The 16984-nt window shown below is 43.0% G+C and overlaps 1 protein-coding gene and 2 long non-coding RNA genes across 15 annotated transcripts in view; 2 read left to right on the forward strand and 1 right to left on the reverse strand.

The window, feature by feature from the left end:
- trappc8 (trafficking protein particle complex subunit 8) overlaps positions 1-6996 on the forward strand; it is a 39125-nt gene extending 32129 nt beyond the window's left edge. For both annotated transcript variants that reach the window (XM_071486760.1, XM_071486761.1), the window contains 4 exons: positions 365-466; positions 1593-1732; positions 5220-5309; positions 5630-6996. In XM_071486760.1, the coding sequence (XP_071342861.1) occupies positions 365-466; positions 1593-1732; positions 5220-5309; positions 5630-5864 (567 nt within the window). In that variant the 3' untranslated portion in view covers positions 5865-6996. The remainder of the gene's footprint in view (positions 1-364; positions 467-1592; positions 1733-5219; positions 5310-5629) is intronic.
- Positions 6997-9202: 2206 nt separating this feature from the next.
- On the reverse strand, positions 9203-9987 carry LOC139626462 (uncharacterized). 10 transcript variants are annotated; one of them, XR_011692291.1, is made up of 4 exons: positions 9788-9987; positions 9684-9747; positions 9579-9604; positions 9203-9486 (listed from the first exon to the last, which is right to left on the reverse strand). It is a non-coding gene; the product is annotated as an uncharacterized lncRNA (long non-coding RNA). The 10 variants fall into 10 exon arrangements; XR_011692292.1 differs by having other exon boundaries at positions 9203-9489; positions 9569-9604; XR_011692296.1 differs by having other exon boundaries at positions 9592-9641.
- A 5879-nt stretch (positions 9988-15866) lies between these two features.
- LOC139626465 (uncharacterized) lies at positions 15867-16290 on the forward strand. Of its 3 annotated transcripts, none has more exons than XR_011692299.1 (3): positions 15867-16094; positions 16132-16158; positions 16233-16290. It is a non-coding gene; the product is annotated as an uncharacterized lncRNA (long non-coding RNA). The 3 variants fall into 3 exon arrangements; XR_011692298.1 differs by having other exon boundaries at positions 16132-16185; positions 16246-16281; XR_011692297.1 differs by having other exon boundaries at positions 16132-16185; positions 16233-16259.
- Positions 16291-16984: the final 694 nt, after the last annotated feature.

A 16984-nucleotide genomic window follows, 5' to 3' on the forward strand; every position in this document is an offset into this window, starting at 1 on the left:
AGCACTGGCACGTGTTGAGTGTCCTAACGCTGTTACATCAACATGAACTACATGTTCTGAGTCTGTCAAGGAGCAATGTCAGGCCAACACCCTGTTATTTATCATTCTCTTCATATGTGGGTCATCAGCCATCAGAGGTGGTGGTTGACACTTGAAGACGATGTGTATTATCAGTGAAGAATTTATCCACTGAGTCAAATCTTTCATTCAATTTTCAGCCAGTGGAAAAAAGACACTATGAAAGTCCTGTCAGCAGGGTGTGACATTACAGATACAAAGGCTCCTGTAGCTAATGTCACATTTTAATGAAGCTCCAATACAGTGAGTGCTGAGTTCACAGTGTGTGATTTGTGGGTCTGTACAGGCCTATGTGGTGGAGGACAACAAACAACTGATCCTAGAGGGCCAGCTCCACGTGGCGCTGCAGACCATCGGCAAGGAGGCCACTTCTCTGACTCCCAAAGAGGTCAGTAACCACGCACACACACACACACACACGCACACACACACACACACACACACACAGATCACTGAAGCTACTGCTGTTCTGCTATCAAAAGCCAAAAGGGTCACATTTCTTCTCATTCCCGCCATCGTTTGACGTGTTGTAAACGCCGTTCTAAACTCCGGCAGCGGTTTGTCAGGTAAGCACTGCTGTTTTATTATTCCTTTATTTTTATCTATTTATTTATACACATGATTTTATATTCACGCAGGTGAAGTCATGTAGTGATATCAGCCATTTAACAGGCAGCGGCTGCTCATTGACACTTGTTGACTGGGATGATGCAGTCTGGCTGCTGTTAGAGGACTCGTCCTCACTGATGTTATAGAGTGAGAGAGTTGTAGAGTACTCACGACACCGAAGCTCAGAGGCTTGTGTCCAAAAAATGGATCTGTTTTCAGTGAAGCTTTGTATCAAGGTTTGATGTGTTCCATAGCACACATGTGACCACTTCAAAATCTGATTCAAAGGTTTAAAATGTGTGAAACATCATCTTCGTGGGTTGTTCAGGTTGTGGATTGTTGAATTAAGCACCAGACTCTCTGCACAAACACCAATGATTCCACAGAGCACTTCTTACATTATTCATTATACTATAACCAACTATACATGTGTGTGTGTTTTCTCTGTTGTTTTTCAGTGACATACAGTACACACTGGAACATGTTCATTTATCATGTTCATTTATTTATGTATCAATGTATTTATCCATTCATTCATTGATCTATCAATCTGTTCATTTTTTGCTTCAAACAGATCAATGTGTTGGTCTGTGGTGAATCGTTTTGCATCACAGAATTGGTCCTAGCGTTGACAAGCAGAGGTTCTCATCCAGCTTCCACTGAGGAACTTTTCTGATACAGCTGTGTTGACAGCTTCACTGGTTCATAAAGCTTCACTTCACCATCGCTAACAACACGTCAGACGCCAGGGAAATGAGACTGTGACCCTTTTGGTTTTTGATATTCTGCTCACACGCTGCTCCTATGACACTTCCTCTGTGCACATGGTGTTCTTTCCAGGATCTCTCCCTCCTTACCATGGTTAAAGTTTACACACTCTGAGTGTATGTGTGTTTTTGTTGCAGGAAGCTCAGGAAATGGTGCTGCTCAAGTTTAAATCAGAGCTGCCTCTTCCTGTTGTCGTGCCGACGGCAGAGCTGTCCCAGCTCATCAAGACCAACCTGCACTACCCCGAGACCTACACACATCCATTTGTCCAGGATAGGTGAGACACACACACACATGCACACACTCACACACACAAAATGTGATATTAAAAGGAAAAAAGCAGAGCTCTCCCTAAAATGTTTCTCTGGAGCATCTGATTTGCCAAAGACATGCGCGCACACACACACACACACACACACACACACACACACCTATGGCATGGCACTAACCATCTTTTAATAGATGTTCTAAACTCATATCTGGACTGTTCTTATATAAATCTGAGAGTAGTTTTCCCAAAAACTGTGATTATTTATGCTATTAAATACCACTGAACATGACCTGTCTAGAACAGTGGAAATAGAGGTGATCTCGACAATAATTATTATTTCAGAGGAATAAATGATATAAATAATGATATTCATACCAGAACTAATTTTTCACATATTGTAAGTAAACAGTCTTACAGTCTGTTACGTGGTTTATGGCCAGTGAGGGACTCTTAATTGGCTGGACCAGTTTTCAGTGTTTGCCTGAAAAAGGTGTGTGTGTGTGTGTGTGTGTGTGTGTGTGTGTGTGTGTGTGTGTGTGTGTGTGTGTGTGTGTGTGTGTGTGTGTGTGTGTGTGTGTGTGTGTGTGTGAGATTGCAGCTTGACATCACAGACAGTGAAGCATGTTTTTCTGTCTCTCTCTGACGTACATGTTTTTATTAGACCACCCTTGTTTTCTTCAATTTCTTGTTTATTTTAATGCCTGGTATCACTAAAGGTATATTACCTGAAGAATACAATGAACATGACTAAAATGCAGCTAATTACAAAATACTTTATGTCCTATTTGAAATCCTTAAGGTGAATTGTATTCCCAGAGTATATAAGAGGCCATTTCATGTCATCAGCAGCATTGCACATGCAAAGGCCTGGAGTGGTTTCCTGCTTACATTCAAGCTGTGGCACAACTCAGAAGTTGTCAGCTCTCACATAATGCCTAAAACAAAAGAATAATGTGAAGCCACAAAGGCAGCCATCTTGGCACTGCTGAAATTGGCATGAGTGAGAGACAGGTAGCCAAAAAACTGAAGATCTCCAAGACAGCCGTTCATTACACCAAGAAAAAACAAGCCGAACATGGTACAACCAAATTGCTAGCTGGTCGAGGCAGGAAACGTCTTTCTACCCCACAAGATGACCATGCACTCATCCGTTCCTGTGTCAGGAATCGTCGTCAGACCTCCAGGGACCTTAAAAATGAGTGAGCACTGTCAAGACATGTGACTTGTTCGGCAAGGACAGTTCGAAACCGACTTCTTGAAGCTGGTCTGAAGTCACACAAGGCACGGAAGAAGCCCTACATCAACGAAAGGCAGCGGAAGGCTCTTACTCTTTGCTAGGGATCACAAGGATTGGACCAGTGATGACTGGGCTAAGGTTCTCTTCAGTGATGAATCCAATTTTGAATTGATGCCCACTCCAGCCATCTTACTGGTTAGGAGGAAGCCTGGAGAAGCCTACAAACCAGACTGTCTTGCCTCTACAGTAAAACATGGGGGTGGATCAGTGATGATCTGGGGTTGTTTCAGTATGGCTGGCACAGGGCAAATGCAATTGTGTGAAGGGCGAATGAACCAGGTCATGTACAGGGCTACTCTTGAAAACAGTCTTCTTCCATCAGCTGGAAAACTCTTTCCTGCCTCGAACGACTGGATTTTCCAACAACACAATGCCCCTTGCCACACGGCAAGGTCAGTTAAAGCCTGGATGGAGAACCAGAACATTCGAACCATGCCTTGGCCTGCTCAATCACCAGATCTGAATCCAATGGAAAACCTGTGGAAAATCATCAAACTCAAAATGGAGAACCACAAGCCCAAAAACAAAGCAAATTTGTTTGAATTTGTGCAACAGGAATGGGCTGCTGTGACAGCAGAACAATGTCAGAAGCTGGTGGAGAGCATGCCAAGACGCATTGCTGCAGTCATCAAAAACAGTGGTTATGCAATCAAGTACTAACTGCTGTGTGTATCATGTGACTAAAAGAGGCAGAAAAGAAAACATAGAATGCCTAAAAGCACTGTTTTTGGCAGTACAATACCATAGCTATTAATGCTAGAACTTATTATCAAGAAAACATGGGAAATGGAAAAGCTGAGCGTGCCTGACTCCACCTGCAGGTGGATCACCGACTTCCTGTCTGACAGGAGGCAGCACGTGAAGCTAGGAAAGCGCGTGTCTGACTCCCAGACCATCAGCACTGGATCCCCGCAAGGCTGCGTTCTTTCTCCTCTGCTCTTCTCCCTGTACACCAACACCTGCACCTCCAGCCATCAGTCTGTCAAGCTCCTGAAGTTTGCAGACGACACCACCCTCATTGGATTCATCTCTGATGGCAATGAGTCTGCCTACAGGTGGGAGACTGACCGTCTGGTGACCTGGTGCAGGCAGAACAACCTAGAGCTAAATGCTCTGAAGACAGTGGAAATGATAGTGGACTTCAGGAAGAGCCCAGCCCCACCCACCCCCATCACCCTGTGCGACTCCCCCGTGGCTACTGTGGAGCATTTCCGCTTCTTGGGAACCACCATCACAGAGGATCTCAAATGGGAACTGAACATCAGCTCCCTCATCAAGAAAGCTCAGCAGAGGATGTATTTCCTGAGGCAGTTGAAGAAGTTCAACCTGCCAAGGACTATGATGGTGAACTTCTACACCTCCCTCATTGAGTCCATCCTCACCTCCTCCATCACCATCTGGTATGCTGCTGCCACGGAGAGGGACAATAACAGACTGCAGCGTATCATCCACTCTGCTGAGAAGGTGATTGGCTGCAATCTTCCATCCCTCCAGGACCTGTACGCCTCAAGGACTCTGAGGCGTGCAGGGAAGATTGTAGCTGACTCCTCCCACCCTGGACACAAACTCTTTGTGACACTCCCCTCTGGCAGGAGGCTGCGGTCCTTCAGGACCAAAACCTCTCGCCACAAAAATAGCTTCTTCCCATCTGCTATCAGCCTCATCAACAAGGCTAGAGAGCCCCACTGTTGCTGATCCCCCTGATCCTCAATTGCACCAATCACCAGAAAAAATTCCTTGTATGTGAAAACATACTTGGCAATAAAACTGATTCTGATTCTGATTCTGAAATGGCTAGATATCAGCTCTTAAATTAAACTCTTATGAGCTATTTTTGTTGTTATCATTATATTTGTCCAAACAAATGTACCTTTAGTTGTACCAGGCATTAAAATGAACAAGAAATTGAAGAAAACAAGGGTGGTCTAATAATTTTTTCCATGACTGTATGTGGCAGATCTGACAGGTCAGGTCTTTGCTCTGTACATGAACATACTGGTATCTGGTATCTTTTCCTGGATAACACCAGCTGCTTCCTAAACCACCACTGTGTCTCTTAGAAATGTCTGTGGCCTCTCTGCTGTATCTACATCTGACATTAAAAAATAAAGCTCAGACTCAGTCAGGTTGAAGGTGGTGACCTCTGTGCCCTGTTAGAGGATGCAGCCAGTGAAGTGTGTGTTCTCTCTGTTTCAGTCTCTGTCTGGTGCCAGTGACTCTGACTCTGTCTAACTGCTCCCTGGCTCACGTGGACGTCATCATTGACCTACGGCACAAAAGCACAAGGTGAGTTTCATGAGAGATCACGTGTTGTATGTCTCATGTGACGATGTGATCCGTTCTAACATGATTCCACTGTGAGAGACGGTCAGTTAAATATCATGTTATTTTTCAGTATTTCAGTGGCCTTAATTTAACCAGGTAAGGTCCCATTGAGTTTCCAAATCTCGTTTTCAAGACAGACCTGGCTGAGTCCGCTGCATCAGAGATACACACCTATACACAATACAGAACACAATCACTATTAAATAGTGGACACACATGAAATAACCTTGGTTAAAGTGAATGTATTTTCTAACATTTCCATCCATCAATACCTTCTTCAGCCCAGAGTCTCTGGAGGTCCACAACTCGTTCACCTGGGTGGGTCAGAGCCAGTACAAGCTGCAGCTGAAGCCTGAGGAGGTGCTGTGCCTGACTCTGAGAGCCTGTTTCCTCCAGGCTGGAGTCTACAACCTGAACACGCCACGGGTCTTTGCCAAACCGGCCAAGCAGGGGACCATGTGTGAGACGAGTCAGCAGACAGCTAGTCCCGCTCTCATCATCATCAACAACGCCTGAGAGGAGCATCGTAGACTGCAGACAGGAGGGTCTGGACTCTGTGGACACAGAAACCAGTGACCAGAGTCCACCAGCAACTCTACACATGACCACACTTCTTCTTGGAAAATACTGGACAGATGTTTTGTATCAATTAGTTTAATAGAGGCAGGTTTATTTAAAACAGAGATGTGCAGTTTATAGAGACTGAAGAGCTGATGTTACAGGTGAGGTGGTCCCACAGTTCATGGAGCTCAGAACTGTCAGGTATCATCCACCAAGCGTCAAAGAGTCTTACCTGCATGTCACACAGGTTTACCCTCCTACCATCCAGCCCTCCATACTTCTACTGTGTTCACCTGCCCTGTTCCACCCACCTGTCACCAGCGTCTCAAACACCCACCTCTGGTTGGAGCAGATTAAAAGTGCAGGTTTTGCTGGTATTGGACCAGTATGTTGACTGATCTAAAACCTTAAAGCAAAGTCAGAGACAAACTGCTGGACTTGTTTTGCGCAGGGTGTGTGTCCATGTTGAGCCACATCACATGACTGGGGTATTGGTCCCTGTGTGTTTGGTCCAGTTCAGGTGGACTGGCCTTTAGGTCTATACTCTGTGGAAAGATGCTGTCTGCTTTAACAACTTCAATCTGCAAATATACTGAACTCTGGAGAAATCAGATGTCTAAATCCTGAATGGACTGAGCAGAACTTTTGAAATGTCACTTCCTGTGACATCCTAACAGGCTGTTTACATCCTGAATATTGTTCATCTCACCCCCCAGGCTCCTTTTCATTGAGTCTACAGCTACCACACCTGCAGGCTGAAAACTGAACCCCGTCTCCCTCTCCGTTCTGTGATTTTCACTCTGTAAGGACGACACCACCACCACGTCCTCATGTGCATGCTGTTGATTTTCTAAATTCCAGCCAATCCAATCACTCCCCTCCCCCTGCTCTGTTTAACCTCACTGTATTGTGATGGAGCTCTTGTATGCATCAACTTGACAGCTTTTCTGAAAATGATGTATTATATTTATATAACAAAGTGGATGTAAATAGAAAATAAATCTGTAACTAATGATACTGTATGTATTGCGAGAGACTGATGTCTGGACAGGGAAAATAAATTGACATTTATAGATACAGAGTATAATGGTCTGACAGTTTCAGCTCTTATAAAGTCTATAAAAATACAAAGATGCTGTTAAAAGCACTGTAGCTCATGTGTGTTGACAGAAGAGTTCACAACATCACAGGTCTGGATACTCGACTGCATCCGGACCTGGACTGTCTGTGGGAATTTGGTGGATCCAACAACCTACTCAAACATCATGAGTATTTTACAGTCTAACGATATTTTTTAGATTCAGCATGTTTAAATGCAATGTTAAGTAAGATGGTCCTGAGAGCTCAACTCATTGCAACTTATAAAACACATGGAAATATACAAAACATGAGCCAAAGCATCTAAATTAATTTGACAACATGTGCTGCAAATACTGACAACACAACCAAATGCACAAATACTAATCTAATTAACATGAGTCTCTAAGGGCGCCAAAAGCATCATTTGACAATCAGTAAAATCATTTTGCTCCATCAGTGAAAGTTTAAGGTTGCTGCCTGATGAGACTCTGACACCGACGCTCTCTCTGTAGCTCTGAAACTTTCTCTTGATTCAGTAACAGGTTTTTAGGTTTGTATGTTTTCACAAAAATCATGAATGTAATTGTCCCTCAGTTCTGTAAAATGCTATCACTGAAATCTAGTGATATAGTTTTACATTGTTGATTCACATAATTAAAGAGGAGGAAGCCTCAGAGCCTCCCTCATGAAGAAATCCAATTATATATGTTAGACAGACTTTCTGTGCACACAGGACAAAGTGTGAACATCAGAGCACAATATGTTTGCATTGAACTAGACCTTGATCTGAGATCATGTAGGTTCAATAATCTGCTTCTGAGTTCTGATTATTGATTCCTGTGTAACACCACAACTCCAGCAGCTGGAGGAGCTCTGAGAACAGCTGACAGTGGAACCTGTGAGGAAAATAAACGGGTGACATTAGGCAGTTGATGTGAGGCCAATTCATTCATCCACAGTTTTCGTGCTTTGTTACAGTTGTTAGACTTTGAAGATGCCTTGTGAGTGTTAAGAATAATAAATAACCCCTCCCACAGAGGAGACGTGGAGTGCTCTGGTGGTCGGGGGGGTCCTGGGCGCTGGCACAGCTGCTCCACGAACAGCTGTTTGGGCAGGACCCCACCGAGATCACGTGGCTCACCAGAGACACTATTATACAATCAAATCCAATAAAAAACAATCAAATACAATAACCCTGTCGTGACCCTTCACATTTATATTTGGACGCCTTGGTGGGTCCTGAGTCCAGGTTGAGAACCATAGTTTTAAATGATTGAATGATCATCTACTCCCAGACTCCACCATCACCAATGTGAATATATCATTTCCACGGGACATAAACACTCTAACTTGAAAATTAAAATAGATTTTGCAAACTGTGTCTGTGTTGTACCCACGAATCAGCGGCCTCCGGCTGAACATGTTTTAAGAGAAGTGGGTGGTTTTTATTCTGTAGGAATAAAAGAAACACAGAATAACTATGCTGGTTTTCAGTGGCTTTAATGATTTTCACGGTGTAACTGACAATTCATCTGCTTAAGAACAAATATCCAAGTGTCAGTATACAATAATAATAAACCGTTCTCTGAATAAATGAACCTAATCCTAAAATAACAAATCAAAAAGTATTAAATCTTGTTCTCTGTCATACAATTCTTATAGGCTAACTAGTATATTTTTTAAGAAAACAATGAATTACCCAACTACTAAAATCATGCAGCCTGTGTTAAATACAATGTGACTTACCTGTATTTACAGTGTAGCTTGATCCCACTTGACTGTTTATCGTTGCTATGGCAACCAGTGACAGCTAGCATATATCAACTAGTTTAGCTAGTCCGAACAACAATAGTCCTTGAAATTACAATTCGGCATATTTAAATATAATCAACAAGCACCACCGACTGCCACAGGGTCACAGGTCACATCACACAGATTAGAAAACAAGTTTAAATCGCGGAGGAACTATGTCAGCGTTACAGTGACGCTGAGGATGAACTGCAACAGAGTGAAGGGAAGACTGAGACTAAACACACTGGGGCTCAGGTCATCACACCGGAGGGCAGGAAGTGCAGGGACCTGGAATGAGACAAGAGAGGAGTACCAAAATAAAACAGGAAACACAAACAGAGACATGAGGGAAGAAGACAAAAGGGACTTAACTGTGGAGACATGAAACTTTTGTGAAACGTTGAACATGAAACGTTTTTAAGCCAATATGAATGTTATTTGTAATTCACTTTGATAAGATAAGACAGTCCAAATTATAATGTGGATGACAATATTTGATGCTGAAGAGTCTGTAGTTAAATACAGATAGGGGTGCATTATTCGGCAGGGCTGATTTAAGAGTTGCATCTCCTGATTTTCAAGTCAAGATGAATGTCATATGTTATATGTATTCACGTGGATTGGCTAAGAAAACCAAAAATAACCAAATATAATGCGGACGACATTACATGATGCTCAAGTGTCTCTCTGATCAGCCCTATCTAACCTGCTCTATCTAACCTGTCTATCTAACCCACTCTATCTAACCTGTCTATACCTGTCTCTCTGATCAGCCCTATCTAACCTGCTCTATCTAACCTGTCTATCTAACCTGTCTATCTAACCTGTCTATACCTGTCTATCTAACCCGCTCTATCTAACCTGCTCTATCTAACCCGCTCTATCTAACCCGCTCTATCTAACCTGTCTATACCTGTCTCTCTGATCAGCCCTATCTAACCTGTCTATCTAACCCGCTCTATCTAACCTGCTCTATCTAACCTGTCTATCTAACCTGTCTAGCTAACCCGCTCTATCTAACCCGCTCTATCTAACCCATCTATCCTAACAACCCTATCTAATCTGTCACCCCTCTATCTAAAGCGGCTGATCTGGCTGACTAGGCGGGTGTCCCCTTCGTCCTCCGCCGGTCCCCAAGGCCCTAGAGCCGGCGGAGGAGGACGAGGTAGCCCCCGGCGGACTTTCACCCATCCATCGGCCGGTAGCTGCGACCCACAGCTACAAATTCATTACCACGTTGACGTCCTACTTATATGATTTTGGTTCGTGTCGTCATCGTGATGGAACCACTCAGAGCCAATCAGCTGCAACAGTCCATTCTGAGCACCAATCACTGACTAGTCCTGGCAAACACTAATTTGCATACATTCTCATTATGTCGTCATGTCGACATTCTGGCCACAGGAGAACAACATTCTACCCATATACAGTAAGACCGCGGTCATAACAGGAGTATTGTGAACAGAATGATTTCACTCACATTTAGCTCATTTTCCTCTCATTTAAAGCTGGGGCAGGTTTATATCTGTTTTTTAAAGCGATTGGAACGGCTTTGTAAATGCTACCCAAACATTTTCTGGGTACAGTTTAGTTTAAATTTTTTCACAAATAAATCAAACTGCATGAAATGGCCATGTTCATCCATTAAATCAACCACAAATAAAATGTTCCTCTTGAACCATTCTTGAGTAGTGTCCTTTTGTTAATAGTAATTATCCTATTATTCCACAAAGTGGAGCCATTCAGATGTCAGCGCGTCAGTTCCTGGTGTTTCACTATTTTTAATTTGTTTCAATGCTAAATCAGAATCAGAATCAGAATCAGAATCAGTTTTATTGCCAAGTATGCTTTCACATACAAGGAATTTTTTCTGGTGATTGGTGCAATTGATCAGCAACAGTGGGGCTCTCTAGCCTTGTTGATGAGGCTAATAGCAGATGGGAAGAAGCTATTTTTGTGGCGAGAGGTTTTGGTCCTGAAGGACCGCAGCCTCCTGCCAGAGGGGAGTGTCACAAAGAGTTTGTGTCCAGGGTGGGAGGAGTCAGCTACAATCTTCCCTGCACGCCTCAGAGTCCTTGAGGCGTACAGGTCCTGGAGGGACGGAAGATTGCAGCCAATCACCTTCTCAGCAGAGTGGATGATACGCTGCAGTCTGTTATTGTCCCTCTCCGTGGCAGCAGCATACCAGATGGTGATGGAGGAGGTGAGGATGGACTCAATGATGGAGGTGTAGAAGTTCACCATCATAGTCCTTGGCAGGTTGAACCTCTTCAACTGCCTCAGGAAATACATCCTCTGCTGAGCTTTTTTGATGAGGGAGCTGATGTTTAGCTCCCATTTGAGATCCTGTGTGATGGTGGTTCCCAAGAAGCGAAAATGCTCCACGGTAGCCACGGGGGAGTCACACAGGGTGATGGGGGTGGGTGGGGCTGGGCTCTTCCTGAAGTCCACTATCATTTCCACTGTCTTCAGAGCGTTTAGCTCTAGGTTGTTCTGCCTGCACCAGGTCACCAGACGCTCAGTCTCCCACCTGTAGGCAGACTCATCGCCATCAGAGATGAGTCCAATGAGAGTGGTGTCGTCTGCAAACTTCAGGAGCTTGACAGACTGATGGCTGGAGGTGCAGGTGTTGGTGTACAGGGAGAAGAGCAGAGGAGAAAGAACGCAGCCTTGTGGGGATCCAGTGCTGATGGTCTGGGAGTCAGACACGTGCTTTCCTAGCTTCACGTGCTGCCTCCTGTCAGACAGGAAGTCGGTGATCCACCTGCAGGTGGAGTCAGGCACGCTCAGCTGGGAGAGCTTGTCCTGCAGCAGAGCCGGGATGATGGTGTTGAAGGCAGAGCTGAAGTCCACAAACAGGATCCTGGCATAGGTCCCTGAGGAGTCCAGGTGCTGGAGGATGAAGTGGAGAGCCATGTTGACGGCGTCGTCTACAGACCTGTTGGCTCTGTAGGCGAACTGCAGGGGGTCCAGGAGTGGGTCAGTGATGGATTTGAGATGGGACAGGACAAGACGCTCAAATGATTTCATGACCACAGAGGTCAGGGCAATGGGTCTGTAGTCATTTAGTCCTGTGGGCCTTGGTTTTTTGGGGACAGGGATGATGGTGGAGGATTTGAAGCAGGCTGGCACGTGGCAGGTCTCCAGTGAGGTGTTGAAGTTCAAGTTCAATCAAGTTCAGACATTGATAATTCTTCATCAAGAAAGTTGTTGTCCTCTTCATTTAGTTTTTCTGAGTTTTTCTTGATATTTTCAAAAAGATTTTCACATTCAAATTTTTTAAAGTTTGTATAGGTTTTGATAAAATAACCAAATTTCATTCTCAATTAGTTTTGGATCTTCTATTTTAATACATAAGTTTGTTTAACTTTTTTTTGGTCTGTCTTTGTTTTTCAAGGCCAAAGAAATATGTGGAGCTTTTTTCCACTTGTCTGATCCATCTTGCTCTAGATCTGACGTAAGCTCCATCTGATTTCACCAAGTATATATTACCTAATTGAAGTTGTAGGGACTGTAATTCTTATTATTTTCTAATGTTCTTTGTGTATTAAGTGTCAATGAATTAATTTTTTATCAATTATTACCTTGTGTTTCTGTTCTCTGACAAATGATATCTTTTTACCTGTGTTAATGGATATTTGACATTAAACCATTCCCATTTATTTACATTAGACATATTTAACTTTCCACTGGCTGGGCTGATGAAATGGCATTCCATTTTTCATTGTTGAATTTCTATATTTTAACAGAGTTCGGCGGTTGTTTAGCCAAAGAAACCGTAAGCTGAATTAGACAATGATCTGTCAGTGGAGAGGCTGAAATTCCTGAGTCAGAAACATCACCGCACAATTCACAGGAGATAAGCCAAGAGTCTAACCTTGAACATTGACCATTACCTGCAGGGTTGAACCATGTGTGCTGAATCAATTTGCACAGAGCTTCACGATTAAGTGCAGGAAAGCATATGATGTCCTTATGACAGTAGCTTACCAACTTGTTGGAATTTTTATTTCTAAACTAAGACATTAAAACCTTTCTAACAGTTTAAGCAAACTCACGATGAACTCCAATAATACCTTGTATTACATTAAACCAGTGCCTGAGTTTTATCTTACTGAGATGTTAGTTAAGGATCAATTCCTTGTCCCTCAATGAGGGCATAACCTTCCTTCAAGAAGGCTCCTTTTCCCCTGTCCTGGCTTCTTGCAGCTTCGGCCACAGCCTCGCTCCAGCCTCACGCTGCTCTCTCGAGAAGTCCTCCTTGAATTCCCGTCTCTTCTCCACTGGCAGCGGGCTCCGATCGCCACCTCTCTCCTGTGTTCTGTTTCTTTTCCCGGGAGACCAGCGAGTCTTCAGTCCCATCTCCTGTTGTATCTGGCTTGTTCCAAACACAGCTGTTTCAGTGAGGCCTTTTCTTCATTTAGGAACTTTATCTCCTCTTGTATTTCGCTCATTTCTTTTTCATTATCTTTGATGGCTTTGGTACTTCCAAAAAAATTGAGTCGTTCATCTTGCTCGTCGAATCTTTCAATTAGCCCCTAACCCACTACACACTTCATTGGTGTCCTACAGATTACACTACAACACTTGTTTTGAAAGAAAGGCATTTTTCATAATTTCTGGGAATTTTTATGAGGAATTATATTCAATAACTATTACAGTGTAGTATCATAAACCTCAGGTCAACCTCTCCTGTTACCTCCTTGGTACAACAACAATTAGTTTGTGAGAGATGGCTTTAGTATAATTTGGGGTATTTCAATTTTGTTACATGTGAGAATGGTGTGGTTGCCTCATGGCCACAACCATGAACCAATCAAATGAAGGATGGATAGGGGGAGTGACTCACTGGCCAATCAAGAGCAACTTTATATTTAACATATATTACCGACACAGCTGTTCCTGGTCTCTCTCTCTCTCTCTTCTCTCCCCTCTCCTCCCCCTCCCCCTCTTTCTATCTTCTCCTAAACCCAAACGGTCGAGGCAGACGGCCCCCCACCCTGAGCCCGGTTCTGTTGGAGGTTTCTTCCTGTTAAAAGGGAGTTTTTCCTCCCCCCCTGTCGCCAAGCGCTTGCTCTTTGTGGGAACTGTTGGGTTTATTCTGTAACAAAGTAAGGTCTCGACCTTACCCTGTAAAGTGCCTTGAGATAATGTAGATTATGATTTGGCGCTATACAAATAAAATTGAATTGAATTGAATTGAATTGTTAAATAATGTCTATTTCGTTATTATCTTTAAATGTTGAAAAACAGTATTAATCGTAAAGCAATATTTTTATTTTGCAAGGAACAAAAGCCGCACTGCATTTTCTTACAAGAAACCCATTCTGATTTGATTCATTAAAAATTTTGGAAAAATCATTGGGGAGATTCTGTCCTTTTTGCACATGGAACTCACCATTCAGCTGGAGTATTGATAATGTTTAACAGGTTTCCAGGATGTGTCACTGGGCATGAAGGACATACAGACAGACACTGGTTAATAATAGAGATAAACGACGAACGCTATATACAGCCAAAAGGGATATGTATGAAAACTAGGTAATCTAGTAAACAAATGGAAAGTAACTTACACTACAGAAAAAGTGATAATGGGTGGAGATTTTAACATAGCTCCGGATTCATGGTTAGATAGATTACCACACAGAAATTCATAACCAAACTATGATGACACAATATTGGACTTATGTGCAGCAACAAACGTACTGGATTTCTGGAGAATTTCCAACCCCACTTGTATTCAGCACACATGGTTCAACCCTGCAGGTAATGGTCAATGTTCAAGGTTAGACTCTTGGCTTATCTCCTGTGAATTGTGCGGTGATGTTTCTGACTCAGGAATTTCAGCCTCTCCACTGACAGATCATTGTCTAATTCAGCTTACGGTTTCTTTGGCTAAACAACCGCCGAACTCTGTTAAAATATAGAAATTCAACAATGAAAAATGGAATGCCATTTCATCAGCCCAGCCAGTGGAAAGTTAAATATGTCTAATGTAAATAAATGGGAATGGTTTAATGTCAAATATCCATTAACACAGGTAAAAAGATATCATTTGTCAGAGAACAGAAACACAAGGTAATAATTGATAAAAAATTAATTCATTGACACTTAATACACAAAGAACATTAGAAAATAATAAGAATTACAGTCCCTACAACTTCAATTAGGTAATATATACTTGGTGAAATCAGATGGAGCTTACGTCAGATCTAGAGCAAGATGGATCAGACAAGTGGAAAAAAGCTCCACATATTTCTTTGGCCTTGAAAAACAAAGACAGACCAAAAAAAAGTTAAACAAACTTATGTATTAAAATAGAAGATCCAAAACTAATTGAGAATGAAATTTGGTTATTTTATCAAAACCTATACAAACTTTAAAAAATTTGAATGTGAAAATCTTTTTGAAAATATCAAGAAAAACTCAGAAAAACTAAATGAAGAGGACAACAACTTTCTTGATGAAGAATTATCAATGTCTGAACTTGATTTAGCATTGAAACAAATTAAAAATAGTGAAACACCAGGAACTGACGCGCTGACATCTGAATGGCTCCACTTTGTGGAATAATAGGACAATTACTATTAACAAAAGGACACTACTCAAGAATGGTTCAAGAGGAACATTTTATTTGTGGTTGATTTAATGGATGAACATGGCCATTTCATGCAGTTTGATTTATTTGTGAAAAAATTTAAACTAAACTGTACCCAGAAAATGTTTGGGTAGCATTTACAAAGCCGTTCCAATCGCTTTAAAAAACAGATATAAACCTGCCCCAGCTTTAAATGAGAGGAAAATGAGCTAAATGTGAGTGAAATCATTCTGTTCACAATACTCCTGTTATGACCGCGGTCTTACTGTATATGGGTAGAATGTTGTTCTCCTGTGGCCAGAATGTCGACATGACGACATAATGAGAATGTATGCAAATTAGTGTTTGCCAGGACTAGTCAGTGATTGGTGCTCAGAATGGACTGTTGCAGCTGATTGGCTCTGAGTGGTTCCATCACGATGACGACACGAACCAAAATCATATAAGTAGGACGTCAACGTGGTAATGAATTTGTAGCTGTGGGTCGCAGCTACCGGCCGATGGATGGGTGAAAGTCCGCCGGGGGCTACCTCGTCCTCCTCCGCCGGCTCTAGGGCCTTGGGGACCGGCGGAGGACGAAGGGGACACCCGCCTAGTCAGCCAGATCAGCCGCTTTAGATAGAGGGGTGACAGATTAGATAGGGTTGTTAGGATAGATGGGTTAGATAGAGCGGGTTAGATAGAGCGGGTTAGATAGAGCAGGTTAGATAGAGCAGGTTAGATAGAGCTGATCAGAGAGACAGGTATAGACAGGTTAGATAGACAGGTTAGATAGAGCGGGTTAGATAGGGCTGATCAGAGAGACAGGTATAGACAGGTTAGATAGGGCTGATCAGAGAGACAGGTATAGACAGGTTAGATAGACAGGTTAGATAGACAGGTTAGATAGAGCGGGTTAGATAGGGCTGATCAGAGAGACAGGTATAGACAGGTTAGATAGGGCAAAGGGACATCTGCCTAGACAGCCAGGTCAGCTAAATCAATCATACAGATAGAGTAGACGGTTGTGTTGCCAGAAGTGAGATGTCCCTCCCTCGGCTGGTGTTAGCTCCTCATTGACCCCAGGTGTGATGCTGTTCCTCTTCATTTTACTGGTGAGATAGGTGGTAACTGTTCAGTGCAAAGCTCTGGTAAGTGTTATTTTAGTTTGAAGTAGAGTCCTAGCTGCTTTGTGGTTTATTCTGCTTTGTGTGTGTACTTTAGGTCCTGTGTTACAGCGGCTCTCTTTGCCCAGAGTTGATCCAACATTATGTTTCTCCTAGTTGTTTTGCTGTGTGGTGCATGTGTTTAGGGCACTGGAGTGTGGTGAGTACTCTGCCCCAGTATAACGTATCACCCCATTGTTTGTGGCTGTGGTCCACCATCCTTTAGTACTCCCTCCCTCCTTTAAATATAAATTTCCCACGACAGCTGCCAATTGCAGTGCTGTTGTTGGTACCTGGTGGTGTCTAACGAGCGAAGGCTGTGGATATGAGAAGATTTCTCTAAAACAAAAAGGCTGAAGGAGGCAACGAGGTGCTAGCGAGGCTAGAGGGTGAGGGGGAAGAGTCACCTGTTGTTGTAACATCAGGTGAGTCAGAGTGACACTGACTCACCTACAAGCTCA

Source organism: Trachinotus anak, unplaced genomic scaffold, assembly GCF_046630095.1.
Source record: "Trachinotus anak isolate AG129_WGS33_773 ecotype Australia unplaced genomic scaffold, CSIRO_AGI_Tana_v1 ptg000010l, whole genome shotgun sequence".
In the NCBI taxonomy this organism is placed as follows: Eukaryota; Metazoa; Chordata; class Actinopteri; order Carangiformes; family Carangidae; genus Trachinotus; species Trachinotus anak.